Source organism: Oncorhynchus gorbuscha, linkage group LG06 (genome assembly GCF_021184085.1).
Source record: "Oncorhynchus gorbuscha isolate QuinsamMale2020 ecotype Even-year linkage group LG06, OgorEven_v1.0, whole genome shotgun sequence".
Classification (NCBI taxonomy): Eukaryota; Metazoa; Chordata; class Actinopteri; order Salmoniformes; family Salmonidae; genus Oncorhynchus; species Oncorhynchus gorbuscha.
This window is the reverse complement of record NC_060178.1, coordinates 65,176,981-65,191,625: the sequence shown is the minus strand read 5'-3', so window position 1 is coordinate 65,191,625 and position 14,645 is coordinate 65,176,981. Positions and strand designations below refer to the sequence as shown.

At 46.7% G+C, this 14,645-nt stretch overlaps 1 protein-coding gene across 1 annotated transcript in view; it reads left to right on the top strand.

Moving 5' to 3' along the window:
* The window catches only part of LOC124038247 (sodium/potassium/calcium exchanger 3-like), a 156,179-nt gene that overhangs the window by 120,910 nt on the left and 20,624 nt on the right, over window positions 1–14,645 (top strand). The window contains exons 3-5 of the mRNA XM_046353867.1: window positions 13,787–13,863; window positions 14,225–14,299; window positions 14,430–14,514. Coding sequence (XP_046209823.1) covers window positions 13,787–13,863; window positions 14,225–14,299; window positions 14,430–14,514 — 237 coding nt within the window. The remainder of the gene's footprint in view (window positions 1–13,786; window positions 13,864–14,224; window positions 14,300–14,429; window positions 14,515–14,645) is intronic.

Below are 14,645 nucleotides of genomic sequence, written 5' to 3'. Positions count from 1 at the left end.
CAACATATCTCATCAGCCACCTGGTGGAAGGGACTTTGTGGATCTGAGGATCTTTCCCCTGTTGCCTCCATCATCCTCCAAATCCCACCAACATCAGCCGCCACAGAGCGCAACTGGTCCTTCTTTGGGAACACACACCAAAGCACGCAACAGGCTGACCAATACAAGGGTTTCAAAATTATTGGCCATCCGGGCAAATTTGAGGCTTTTTGAGCCTGACAATAAGCCATCACCAACAGGGTTGGAAAGTGACAGTAAAGATGAGGCCTCAGAGTCTGATATTCAAGAGGTGAACATTGAGGAGATCCAGGAAGAAGACATGGAAGCCTGAGAGGAAGACAACCAAAGCTTTAGTTTCTATGTTTCTATGTTGAAAACGTTTGGGGGAGATGCGATGGGTCATTGGGGATCATTCAATATTCCCTTACTTTTGTTGTTCAGTGAAATCATCCAAAGTGAAGAGTCAACTCATTTAATTAAATTTCAATTCGTAACTAAATAGTTTTTTAAAATTTCTATTGGAAGGATTTAATCATTTGCAAATATGTCTACTTAAGATAAGGTAAAAGGTTGATGTTTCAGTCTCCTTATGATATGGTAAATATATCCAATGTAAAAACCATCTACATTTAAATGGTATTAATATTAATTTGCATATATTTCCATTAATTATCATATTTCCCTGTTAATTCCCACGGAGAGTTTCTCTCTGAATATTCCCCAAAATGTGCAGCACAATTTTGTTGTGCCTCGGATAAGCTCACCCTATTTATCTAATTGAAGGCTTGATGATTAGTTGAGAAGTTGAATCAGGTGTGCTTGTCTGGGGCAACAACAAATATGTGTACTGTTGGGAAAACTTGAGAACTGGAGTTGGAAAACACTGCTGTAATGTTGTGGACGTGTAGCGTTGTCCTTCCTGCAGGGGTGTTTTCTCCCAATGCCAGGCTGAGGAGTGTCTCTGTGGGCATGACCTGTCAGTCTGGCCTCCTCCTCTCCAGCCCTCCACACACCCCTCTCCTATCTAACCCTTCACACTCACACCTCTTAAGGCTTAATCTTAACTGGGAAACCAGTGCCTGCTGCTGATTGACTGAATACCCGTGGTGTGGTTGGAGTTGACAACAAGGAAATATGATGTCAAGTTTTGGAACTACCGGTAATTTTTTGGAAAAGATATATAAAGCAAACTGTGCATAAATACGCCTACGACACTTTTGCATGTCAAAAACCGAATGACCACTGCTACACATGCTGCTACAGTGTTGAACATATTAGATTATACTATACTGGACAAAAATATAAACACAACATGCAACAATTTCAAGATTTTACTGAGTTACAGTTCATATAAGGATATCAGTCAATTTAAATAAATGCATTAGTCTCTAATCTATGGATATAACATGGCTGGATGGGCCTAGGAGGACACCCACTGGGGAGCCAGGCCCAGACAATCAGAATTTGTTTTTCCCCACAAAAGGGCTTTATTACAAACAGAAACACTCCTCAGTTTCATCAGCTGTCTGGGTGGCTGGTCGCAGGTGAAGAAGCCAGATATGGGGGTCCTGGGCTGGCGTGGCTACACGTGGTCTGCAGATTCTTCAAATTCTGTAAAACGGCGTTGGAGCCAGTTTATGGTAGAGAATTTAACATTAAAATAATCTGGCAACAGCTCTGGTGGACATTCATGCAGCCAGCATGCCAATTGCACACTCCCTCAAAAATTGAGACATCTGTGGCATTGTGTTGTGTGACAAAACTGCACATTTTAGAGTGTCCTTTTATCGTCACCAGCACAAGGTGCACCTGTGTAATGATCATGTTATGAGCATTTCTGTGATCTTTACATGTTTATATATTGCGTTTATATTTTTGTTCAATATATTTAGAATGAACAGCTAGCTCATGAACGAACGAGTTCACCAGGGAGAATGCAACAAGCATACAGATGCAATATGTGTAACACATTATCTAACTAGAGATAGCTAGCTAACATATAAGGGGGAACTGCCCCAAAGAAATCGCAGGATTTCATAGAATAAATTATAACAGAAGTCATAAACAGCTCAATGCTTGAAGCACAGTGAAGAGCTGCTGGGAAAATGCACGAGAGTGCTGTTAGAATGAATGCTTACGAACCTGATGCTGACTACCATCGCTCAGTCAGACTGCTCTATCAAATATCAAATCATAGACTTAATTATAACATAATAACACACAGAAATACGAGCCTTTGGTCATTAATATGGTCGAATCCGGAAACTATCATTTCGAAAAACAAAACGTTTATTCTTTCAGTGAAATAAGGAACCGTTCTGTATTTTATCTAACGGGTGGCATCCCAAAGTCTAAATATTGCTGTTACATTGCACATGTCATGTTTGTCATTTATTGTCATGTCTTGTCCCTGTGCTCCCCATGCTATTCGTTTCCCTCTGCTGGTCTTGTTTGGTTCTATCCCTCTCTCTCTCCCTCCCTCTCTCACTCTCTCGCTCTCTCTTCTCTCTGTCGTTCCGTTCCTGCTCCCAGCTGTTCCTATTCCCCTAATCATCATTTAGTCTTCCCACACCTGTTCCCGATCCTTTCCCCTGATTAGAGTCCCTATTTATTCCTTTGTGATCCGTTCCTGTTCCGTCGGTTCCTTGTATTGTATTCACCATGCTGTGATTGCGTTTCGCCCTGTCCTGTCGTGTTTTTGCCGTGATTGTGTATCACCCTGTCCTGTCGTGTTTTGTGCCTTCATCAGATGCTGCGTGTGAGCAGGTGTCTCAGTCGACTACGGCCTGCGCCTACCCGAAGCGACCTGCAGTCTGTGGCCGCTTCTCCAGTTGTTTTCCCCTCTACAAATCTAGAGGATTTCTGTTATTCCGTTTTGGACTTTAATAAACTCTGTTTCTGTTAAGTCGCGTTTGGGTCCTCTTTCACCTGCATGACAGAAGGAACCGACCAAGGAATGGACCCAGCGACTTCAGACGCTCGTTACACTGCCGTCGAGATCCAAGGAGCCATGCTCGGCAGACACGAGCAGGAATTGTCTGCTGCTCGCCATGCCGTGGAGAACCTGGCCGCTCAGGTTTCCGACCTCTCTGGACAGTTCCAGAGTCTACGTCTCGTGCCACCTGTTACTCCCTGGCCTGCCGAGCCTCCAGAACCCAGGGTTAATAACCCACCTTGCTACTCCGGGCAGCCCACTGAGTGCCGCTCCTTTCTCACGCAGTGTGAGATTGTGTTCTCTCTCCAACCCCACACATACTCTAGAGAGAGAGCTCGGGTTGCTTACGTCATTTCACTCCTTACTGGCCGGGCTCGAGAATGGGGCACAGCTATCTGGGAGGCAAGGGCTGATTGCTCTAACAGATTCCAGAACTTTAAAGAGGAGATGATTCGGGTTTTTGACCGTTCAGTTTTTGGTGGGGAGGCTTCTAGGGCCCTGGCTTCCTTATGCCAAGGTGAACGGTCCATAACGGATTATTCCATTGAGTTTCGCACTCTTGCTGCCTCTAGTGAGTGGAACGAGCCGGCGCTGCTCGCTCGTTTTCTGGAGGGACTCCACGCAGTGGTTAAGGATGAGATTCTCTCCCGGGAGGTTCCATCAGATGTGGATTCTTTGATTGCTCTCGCCATCCGCATAGAACGACGGGTAGATCTTCGTCACCGGGCTCGTGGAAGAGAGCTCGCATCAACGGTGTTTCCCTGCTCCGCATCGCAACCATCTCCCTCCTCTGGCTTTGAGACTGAGCCCATGCAGCTGGGAGGGATTCGCATCTCGAATAAGGAGAGGGAACGGAGGATCACCAACCGCCTGTGCCTCTATTGCGGAGTTGCTGGACATTTTGTTAATTCATGTCCAGTAAGAGGCCAGAGTCCATCAGTAAGCGGAGGGCTACTGGTGAGCGCTACTACTCAGGTCCCTTCATCTAGATCTTGTACTACTATGTCGGTCCATCTACGCTGGACCGGTTCGGGTGCTACATGCAGTGCTTTGATTGACTCTGGGGCTGAGGGTTGTTTCAGGGACGAAGCATGGGTTCGGAAACATAACATTCCTTTCAGACCGTTAGACAGGCCTACGCCCATGTTTGCCTTAGATGGTAGTCATCTTCCCAGTATCAAATTTGAGACACTACCTTTAACTCTCACAGTATCTGGTAACCACAGTGAGACTATTTCTTTTTGATTTTCCGTTCACCGTTTACACCTGTTGTTTTGGGTCATCCCTGGCTAGTATGTCATAATCCTTCTATTAATTGGTCTAGTAATTCTATCCTATCCTGGAACGTTTCTTGTCATGTGAAGTGTTTAATGTCTGCCATCCCTCCCGTTTCTTCTGTTCCTACTTCTCAGGAGGAACCTGGCGATTTGACAGGAGTGCCGGAGGAATATCATGATCTGCGCACGGTCTTCAGTCGGTCCCGAGCCAACTCCCTTCCTCCTCACCGGTCGTATGATTGTAGTATTGATCTCCTTCCGGGGACCACTCCTCCTCGAGGTAGACTATACTCTCTGTCGGCTCCCGAACGTAAGGCTCTCGAGGATTATTTGTCTGTGTCTCTTGACGCCGGTACCATAGTGCCTTCTTCTTCTCCGGCCGGGGCGGGGTTCTTTTTGTTAAAAAGAAGGACGGTACTCTGCGCCCCTGCGTGGATTATCGAGGGCTGAATGACATAACGGTTAAGAATCGTTATCCGCTTCCCCTTATGTCATCAGCCTTCGAGATTCTGCAGGGAGCCAGGTGCTTTACTAAGTTGGACCTTCGTAACGCTTACCATCTCGTGCGCATCAGAGAGGGGGACGAGTGGAAAACGGCGTTTAACACTCCGTTAGGGCATTTTGAGTACCGGGTTCTGCCGTTCGGTCTCGCCAATGCGCCAGCTGTTTTTCAGGCATTAGTTAATGATGTTCTGAGAGACATGCTGAACATTTTTGTTTTTGTCTATCTTGACGATATCCTGATTTTTTCTCCGTCACTCGAGATTCATGTTCAGCACGTTCGACGTGTTCTACAGCGCCTTTTAGAGAATTGTCTCTACGTAAAGGCTGAGAAGTGCTCTTTTCATGTCTCCTCCGTTACTTTTCTCGGTTCCGTTATTTCCGCTGAAGGCATTCAGATGGATTCCGCTAAGGTCCAAGCTGTCAGTGATTGGCCCGTTCCAAGGTCACGTGTCGAGTTGCAGCGCTTTTTAGGTTTCGCTAATTTCTATCGGCGTTTCATTCGTAATTTCGGTCAAGTTGCTGCCCCTCTCACAGCTCTTACTTCTGTTAAGACGTGTTTTAAGTGGTCCGGTTCCGCCCAGGGAGCTTTTGATCTTCTAAAAGAACGTTTACGTCCGCTCCTATCCTCGTTACTCCTGACGTCACTAGACAATTCATTGTCGAGGTTGACGCTTCAGAGGTAGGCGTGGGAGCCATCCTATCCCAGCGCTTCCAGTCTGACGATAAGGTTCATCCTTGCGCTTATTTTTCTCATCGCCTGTCGCCATCTGAGCGCAACTATGATGTGGGTAACCGTGAACTGCTCGCCATCCGCTTAGCCCTAGGCGAATGGCGACAGTGGTTGGAGGGGGCGACCGTTCCTTTTGTCGTTTGGACAGACCATAAGAACCTTGAGTACATCCGTTCTGCCAAACGACTTAATGCCCGTCAAGCTCGTTGGGCGTTGTTTTTCGCTCGTTTCGAGTTTGTGATTTCTTACCGTCCGGGTAGCAAGAACACCAAGCCTGATGCCTTATCCCGTCTGTTTAGTTCTTCTGTGGCTTCTACTGATCCCGAGGGGATTCTTCCTTATGGGCGTGTTGTCGGGTTAACAGTCTGGGGAATTGAAAGACAGGTTAAGCAAGCACTCACGCACACTGCGTCGCCGCGCTTGTCCTAGTAACCTCCTTTTCGTTCCTGTTTCCACTCGTCTGGCTGTTCTTCAGTGGGCTCACTCTGCCAAGTTAGCTGGTCATCCCGGTGTTCGAGGCACTCTTGCGTCTATTCGCCAGCGCTTTTGGTGGCCGACTCAGGAGCGTGACACGCGCCGTTTCGTGGCTGCTTGTTCGGACTGCGCGCAGACTAAGTCGGGTAACTCTCCTCCTGCCGGTCGTCTCAGACCGCTCCCCATTCCTTCTCGACCATGGTCTCACATTGCCTTAGACTTCATTACCGGTCTGCCTTTGTCTGCGGGGAAGACTGTGATTCTGACGGTTGTCGATAGGTTCTCTAAGGCGGCACATTTCATTCCCCTCGCTAAACTTCCTTCCGCTAAGGAGACGGCACAAATCATTATTGAGAATGTATTCAGAATTCATGGCCTCCCGTTAGACGCCGTTTCAGACAGAGGCCCGCAATTCACGTCACAGTTTTGGAGGGAGTTCTGTCGTTTGATTGGTGCGTCCGTCAGTCTCTCTTCCGGGTTTCATCCCCAGTCTAACGGTCAAGCAGAGAGGGCCAATCAGACGATTGGTCGCATACTACGCAGCCTTTCTTTCAGAAACCCTGCGTCTTGGGCAGAACAGCTCCCTGGGCAGAATACGCTCACAATTCGCTTCCTTCGTCTGCTACCGGGTTATCTCCGTTTCAGAGTAGTCTGGGTTACCAGCCTCCTCTGTTCTCATCCCAGCTTGCCGAGTCCAGCGTTCCCTCCGCTCAAGCGTTTGTCCAACGTTGTGAGCGCACCTGGAGGAGGGTGAGGTCTGCACTTTGCCGTTACAGGGCACAGACGGTGAGAGCCGCCAATAAACGCAGGATTAAGAGTCCAAGGTATTGTTGCGGCCAGAGAGTGTGGCTTTCCACTCGCAACCTTCCTCTTACGACAGCTTCTCGTAAGTTGACTCCGCGGTTCATTGGTCCGTTCCGTGTCTCCCAGGTCGTCAATCCTGTCGCTGTGCGACTGCTTCTTCCGCGACATCTTCGTCGCGTCCATCCTGTCTTCCATGTCTCCTGTGTTAAGCCCTTTCTTCGCACCCCCGTTCGTCTTCCCTCCCCCTCCCGTCCTTGTCGAGAGCGCACCTATTTACAAGGTACATAAGATTATGGACATGCGTTCTCGGGGACGGGGTCACCAATACCTAGTGGATTGGGAGGGTTACGGTCCTGAGGAGAGGAGTTGGGTTCCGTCTCGGGACGTGCTGGACCGTTCGCTCATCGATGATTTCCTCCGTTGCCGCCAGGATTCCTCCTCGAGTGCGCCAGGAGGCGCTCGGTGAGTGGGGGGGTACTGTCATGTTTGTCATTTATTGTCATGTCTTGTCCCTGTGCTCCCCATGCTATTCGTTTCCCTCTGCTGGTCTTGTTTGGTTCTATCCCTCTCTCTCTCCCTCCCTCTCTCACTCTCTCGCTCTCTCTTCTCTCTGTCGTTCCGTTCCTGCTCCCAGCTGTTCCTATTCCCCTAATCATCATTTAGTCTTCCCACACCTGTTCCCGATCCTTTCCCCTGATTAGAGTCCCTATTTATTCCTTTGTGATCCGTTCCTGTTCCGTCGGTTCCTTGTATTGTATTCACCATGCTGTGATTGCGTTTCGCCCTGTCCTGTCGTGTTTTTGCCGTGATTGTGTATCACCCTGTCCTGTCGTGTTTTGTGCCTTCATCAGATGCTGCGTGTGAGCAGGTGTCTCAGTCGACTACGGCCTGCGCCTACCCGAAGCGACCTGCAGTCTGTGGCCGCTTCTCCAGTTGTTTTCCCCTCTACAAATCTAGAGGATTTCTGTTATTCCGTTTTGGACTTTAATAAACTCTGTTTCTGTTAAGTCGCGTTTGGGTCCTCTTTCACCTGCATGACAGCACAACCTTCAATGTCATGTCATAATTACGTAAAATTCTGGCAAATTAGTTCGCAACAAGCCAGGCTGCCCAAACTGTTGCATATACCCTGACTCTGCGTGAAATGAACGCAAGAGAAGTGACACAATTTAATTTCTTTAATATTGCCTGCTAACTTGGATTTCTTTTAGCTAAATATGCAGGTTTAAAAATATATACTTCTGTGTATTGATTTTAAGAAAGCATTGGTGTTTATGGTTAGGTACCGTCGTGCAACGATTGTGCTTTTTTCGCAAATGCGCTTTTTTAAAATCATCCCCCAGCGTTGCTTTGATTATATGAAATGCAGGACACGCTAAATAAACTAGTAATATCATCAACCATGTGTAGTTAACTATTGATTATGATTGATTGATTGTTTTTTATAAGGTAAGTTTTATGCTAGCTAGCAACTTACCTTGGCTTACTGCATTCGCGTAACAGGCAGTCTCCTCGTGGAGTGCAATAAGAGGCAGGTGGTTAGAGCGTTGGACTAGTTAACTGTAAGGTTGCAAGATTGAATCCCGGAGCTGACAGGGTAAAAATCTGTCATTCTGTCCCTGAACAAGGCAGTTAACCCACCGTTCCTAGGCCGTCATTGAAAATAAGAATGTGTTCTAAACTGACTTGCCTAGTTAAATAAAGGTTAAATAAAAAATGAATGGAAACAGGATGCACCTGAGCTCAATTTCGAGTCTCATAGAAAAGGGTCTGAATACTTATGTAAATGAAGTATTCCTGTTTTTATTTATTTATTGTCATACCTTGGTCTTAGTGTTTTGTGTTTTCGTTGATTGTTTAGTCAGGCCAGGGTGTGACATGGGTTTGTTTTGTTGTATTTCGTATTGGGGTTTTGTGGTTATTGGGATTGCGGCTGAGTAGGGGTGTTGTATGGGCTTGGCTGCCTGAGGCGGTTCTCAATCAGAGTCAGGTGATTCTCGTTGTTTCTGATTGGGAACCGTATTTAGGTAGCCTGGGTTACGCTTTGTATTTTGTGGGTGATTGTTCCTGTCTCTGTGTAGTGTTCACCAGATAGGCTGTAATAGGTTTCACGTTCCGTTTCTTGTTTTTGTATTTATTAGTTATTTCATGTATCATTCCGTTTTTCTTCATTAAAGACATGAGTAACCACCACGCTGCATTTCGGTCCGACTCTCTTTCGACAAACGAAGAACGACGTTACATTTATTTAATTGCAAACATTTTTAAAAACCTGTTTTTGCTTCGTCATTATCAGGTATTGTGTGTAGATTGATGAGCGTCATTTTTTTTATTTAATCCACTTTGGCTGTAACGTAACAACATGTAGAAAAGGGGAAGGGGTCTGAATACTTTCTGAATGCCCTGTATGCTTTCATACTGCTTCAATACAACGAGCAAAAGATCATACTGGATAGAGTTTGATCTTCTGTTATGTGTTTTAAGACTAGGAAGAATGACATGGTAAAAGATGCCCCAAAAGGGCTTTATTCAGTTGATTCATAATTCAACAAAATACCACTACCAAGAATCACTAAACTGAAATAAACTGATGTGAACTCCAACACAAAAGCCCTCTCTTTATTGATGGAGAGGGCTATTTTGTTTATCTAATCATCTTGCCAGCTCTTGTTTTGTTCTTGTTATTTGTTGGTTGGTTTTTGCTGGTTGGCATGTGGTTGAAGTATTTGTAATGACTCACACCATGTGTGTGTGCCTTTGTATATGTCTGTGTGTTCGTGTGTGGAGCTCTGAGTAGTGAAGCCATACTTGTTAGTTGTGCTGTTGGCAGCAGGGTTGGTGGGGTGAGTGGGTCCCTGAGTGGTTACCCTGTATAAGTGTAGGCAGCACTAGTCCAGCACTGGGTACAGAGTGGACAATAGCCTTGGGCCTGCTTGCTTTGGCTGCAGAGCCACTGTGTAAAATGCATTCCGGTGTGTTGCCTACTGGGAGAATGTGTCTGTACTGCACTTAAGGGATGGTGGTAGGAAGGGAGGGATCAACCTAATTTTATTTGTCACATGGTTCGAATACAACAGGTGTAGACTTTACTGTGAAATGTTTACTTATGAGGCCTTCCCAAAAGTGCAGAGTTAAAAATAGTAGCACAAGAAGAATAAAATACAATGAGAATGAAGCTATACTGAACACAAATATAAGCGTAACATGTAATGAGTTGGTCCCATGTTTCATGAGCTGAAATATCCCAGAAATCTTCCATATGCACAAAAAGCTTTTCTCTCAAATGATGTGCACAAATCTGTGGCATCTTGGCATTTATCCTTTGCCAAGATAATCCTTCCACCTGACAGGTGTGGCATATCAAGAAGCTGATGTTTTCCTCTGTCTTTTCCTTTATTCTCTTTAGTTCCTTCTCTTGGTTTTAGGTGCATTGGATGGTTTTTGGGGGTGGGGAATGGAATTCATTTTATTATTTTTTTTCTTCCTGGGGTACTGTGGGAGGTGTCTCGAATGGTTGAGGGACAGCTGTGAGGGGATCTTGGAGGGTTCGGGTTCATGTTTTTTTGGCCTGGTGGTATAGCGGTCAACATGCCCTTGGGCACGGCATTGACCCTGTGTAACGGTATTCGTCATCTGAAGAAGAGGAAGAGGAATAACCGAACACGAAACAATCCTGTAAGGTGCAAAACACTAAACAGAAATTAACTACCCACAAAAAACCCATGTGGGAAAAAGCGACCTAAGTATGGTTCCCAATCAGAGACAATGATAGACAGCTGTCCCTGATTGAGAACCATACCCGGCCGAAACAAAGAAATGCAAAAACATAGAAACAAGAACATAGAAGGCCCACCCAAATCACACCCTGACCAAACCAAAATAGAGGCATAAAAAGCTCTAAGGTCAGGGCATGACAGTACCCCCCCCCCCCTCACCAGGCTGCATAACCTGAACCTATAGGGGAGGGTCTGGGTGGGCATTTCTCTGCAGTGGCGGCTCTGGTAAGGGGCGTAGACCCCGCTCCACCTCTGGCTTGGCTCACTTAGGTGGCGCATCTAGAGTTGGAACCCTCGCCGCCGACCCCGGGCTGGGGACCATCGCCGCCGACACCGGGACTGGGCACCCTCGTAGCGGGGCCCGGACTGGACACCCTCGTTGAGAGCTCCGGACTGGAGGGTGTCGCAGGAAGCTTTTGACTGGAGGGCGACACTGGAGGCTCCTGACTGGAGGGCATCGCTGGAGGGTCCGGACTGGAGGGCAACTTTGGAGGGGGGAGACGCAGAGACAGGTGAGTGGGGCTGCCACAGGGCCCACCAGGCTGGGGAGACCTACAGGAGGCCTGATGCATAGAGGAGGCACCGGATGAACCGGGCTGTGGGGGAGCACTGGAGCTCTGGTGCGCAGCCTTGGCACCACTCCTCCAGACTGAATGCCAACTTTAGCCCGGCCCCTCCTGAGTGCAGGCACAGGTCGAACCGGGCTGTGGGAGAGCACTGGAGATCTGTTGCTTACCACTCGCACCTCTCCATTAGGCATAGGACGAACTGAACCGTCCCAGCGCCCTGGAGACACAGTACGCAGAGCCGGTGCAGGATACCCTGGGCTGAAACGGCACACCGGAGACCAAACGCGCTGAGCTGGCACAATCCGCCCTGGATGGATGCCCACTCTCGCATAGCACTTGTGGGGGGCTGGCATATAGCGCTCCGGGCTATGAGCGCGCACTGGAGACACCATGCGCTTTACCACATAACACAGTGCTTGACCAGTACCACGCTGCTTCCGGTAAGCACGGGGAGTTGGCTCAGGTCTATCGCCTGACTCCGCCAATCTCCCCGTGTGTCCCCCCCCCCAAAAAAAGTTTTTGGGGCTGCCTCTCGTGCCTGCTGCACTGCCTTGCCTCATATCTCCGCCTCTCAGCTTTAGCTGCCTCCAGTTCTTCTTTTGGGCGGCGATATTTCCCAGCCTGTCTCCAGGGTCCCTGTCCGTCCAATATCTCCTCCCATGTCCAGGAGTCCTGAAACGTCTGCTCCTCTATACCACACTGCTTAGTCCACTTGTGGTGGGTAGTTCTGTAATTCGTCGTCTGAAGAAGAGGAAGAGGAATCATCAGACCAAAGTGCAGCGTGGTAAGTGTTCATGCCTTTTATTGGAACTGAACACTATAACAAAAATAACAAAGTGAATAACCGAAACCGAAACAATCCTGTAAGGTGCAAAACACCAAACAGAAATTAACTACCCACAAAAAACATGTGGGAAAAAGGTACCTAAGTATGGTTCCCAATCAGAGACAACGATGGACAGCTGTCCCTGATTGAGAATCATAGCCAGCCAAAATAAAGAAATAGAAAAACATAGAAAAAAATTACCAAAAACTAACACTGGTTAGAGCCAGTTCGTTCCTCTGTCCAGTGTCTGTGTTCTTTTGCCTATCTTTTCTTTTGCCTATCTTGCTCTAACCAGCGTAGCCTAGTGGTTAGAGCGTTGGACTAGTAACCGGAAGGTTGCGAGCTCAAACCCCCGAGCTGACAAGGTACAAATCTGTTGTTCTGTCCCTGAACAGGCAGTTAACCCACTGTTCCCAGGCCGTCATTGAAAATAAGAATATGTTCTTAACTGACTTGCCTGGTTAAATAAAGGTTAAACAAACAAAAAATTATGAGATGGGTTTTTATTTGTAACTCTGTCTAGAAGGCCAGCATCCCGGAGTCGCCTCTTCACTATTGATATTGGTGTTTTGCGAGTACTATTTAATGAAACTGCCAGTTGAGAACTTGTGAGGCGTCTGTTTTTCAAATTAGACAATATAATGTACTTGTCCTCTTGCTCAGTTGTGCACTGGGGCCTCCCATTCTTTCTATTGTGTTTAGAGCCAGTTTGTCCTGTTCTGTGAATCGAGTAGTACACAAAGTTGTATGAGCTCTTCAGTTTCTTGGCAATTTCTCGCATGGAATAGCCTTCATTTCTCAGAACAAGAATATACTGACGAGTTTCAGAAGAAAGTTATTTGTTTCTGGCCGTTTTGAGCCTTTAATCGAACCCCTAAATGCTGATGCTCCAGATACTCAACTAGTCTAAAGAACGCCAGTTTTATTGATTCTTTAATCAGGTTTACAGTTTTCAGCTGTGCTAACACAATTGCAAAAGGTTTTTCTAATGATCAATTAGCCTTTTAAAATGATAAACTCGGATTAGCTAACATGATGTGCCCCATTGGAACACAGGAGTGATGGTTGCTGATAATGGGCTTCTGTACGCCTATGTAGATATTCCATTAAAAAAACATATATTTCCAGCTACAATTGTCATTTACAACATTAAGCATGTCTACACTGTATTTCTGATCAATTTGATGTTATTTGAATGGAAAATAAAAATAGCTTTTCCTTACAAAAACAAGAACCTTTCTAAGGGACCACAAACTTTTGAACAGTAGTGTACATCTGTGATCCTTCGTCTTTTCTCAAATGTGATCATATTTCCCTTGTTTTTGTCTCCCACACATGGCTTGGCTCTCTCTGTCACTCATCCCGCTCTCCTCTCAATCTCGCTCTCTCTCTTCTCATCCCCCTCTGTCTCTCTGTCTCTGTCTCTGTCTCTCTCTCTCTCTCTCTCTCTCTCTCTCTCTCTCTCTCTCTCTCTCTCTCTCTCTCTCTCTCTCTCTCTCTCTCTCTCTCTCTCTCTCTCTCTCTCTCTCTCTCTCTCTCTCTCTCTCTCTCTCTCTCTCTCTCTCTGGGGCCTTGTCAATTCCTATGAGTTGAGATGGCTGTGTTGTGTTTGGGCACTGAGGGCAGACTGAAGATAGCTGACTCACACAACCTCTTGGGTGTTCAGAGTGAGAATGTCACCGCGCATTGAGCAGCCATCAACACGCATGCACACACACTGCTCCACTCACAAATACACACAAACAAACACGCAATCATGGCAAGGCTATTTTTAGGTCCTGTCACTCAAATAGACTGTGTATGGTTGTGCCAGTGCACGTGTCTCTGCTGCACTAAATGAGACTGTGTTTCCCCCCGTGTAGTAATATATGTGTGTGTGTTTTCTCTCCAGCGTTACATGAATTCCCCACAGACCTGTTCACCAACCAGGAGCGCACAGAGGGAGCTGTGGCCCTACACGTCCTGTTTGTGAGTGTCCAACCCCTCAACACACACCTGTACACACAATCTACTACTATACATACACTTTTGCCACGCTACCTTCCACTGACTGTGTGATGCACTGACCATACATTTAAAAGCAGGATTATTTTTATCTCTGGCTGGCTGGGGTGCGACATGTTGGACAGAGGCATAGCTGACATACGAGGCCACTGGCACAGAGAGTGTCTTGGCTTAGGATACTTTTGCGCAAAAGACAGGCACATTGAACTAAGGGACACTATTTGTGCATCACATGAAGAAACTCAAGTTCCAGGACACTGCAGAGATCACCAAGTTTGTTCATGCAAGGGTATGTGTTTTTGTTTTGTGCTGTACTCCTCTGTAGGCCATGTACATGTTCTATGCACTGGCTCTGGTGTGTGACGACTACTTTGTTCCCTCTCTGGAGAAGATATGCGAGGTAAGAAGGTTATGCACTATTCTGTAACAGGGTCGGGGTCAATTCATTTGGAATTTCAAGGATACAGTTCTTCTCTTCAAGATGTGCTTTCTACTCTCTCTCTCTCTCTCTCTCTGTCTCTCTCTTTCAGCGTCTACATCTTAGTGAGGATGTGGCAGGTGCAACCTTCATGGCAGCCGGCAGTTCAGCTCCTGAACTCTTCACCTCTGTTATCGGTGAGACATGTACAGACACACAGATGAACACATCTTTGTCATTTATTAGACACATTCCACTTGGCACAAACTGATTGATTCAATGTTTTTTCAACGTAATTTGTCAACATATTGTGACGTGGAATCTACAT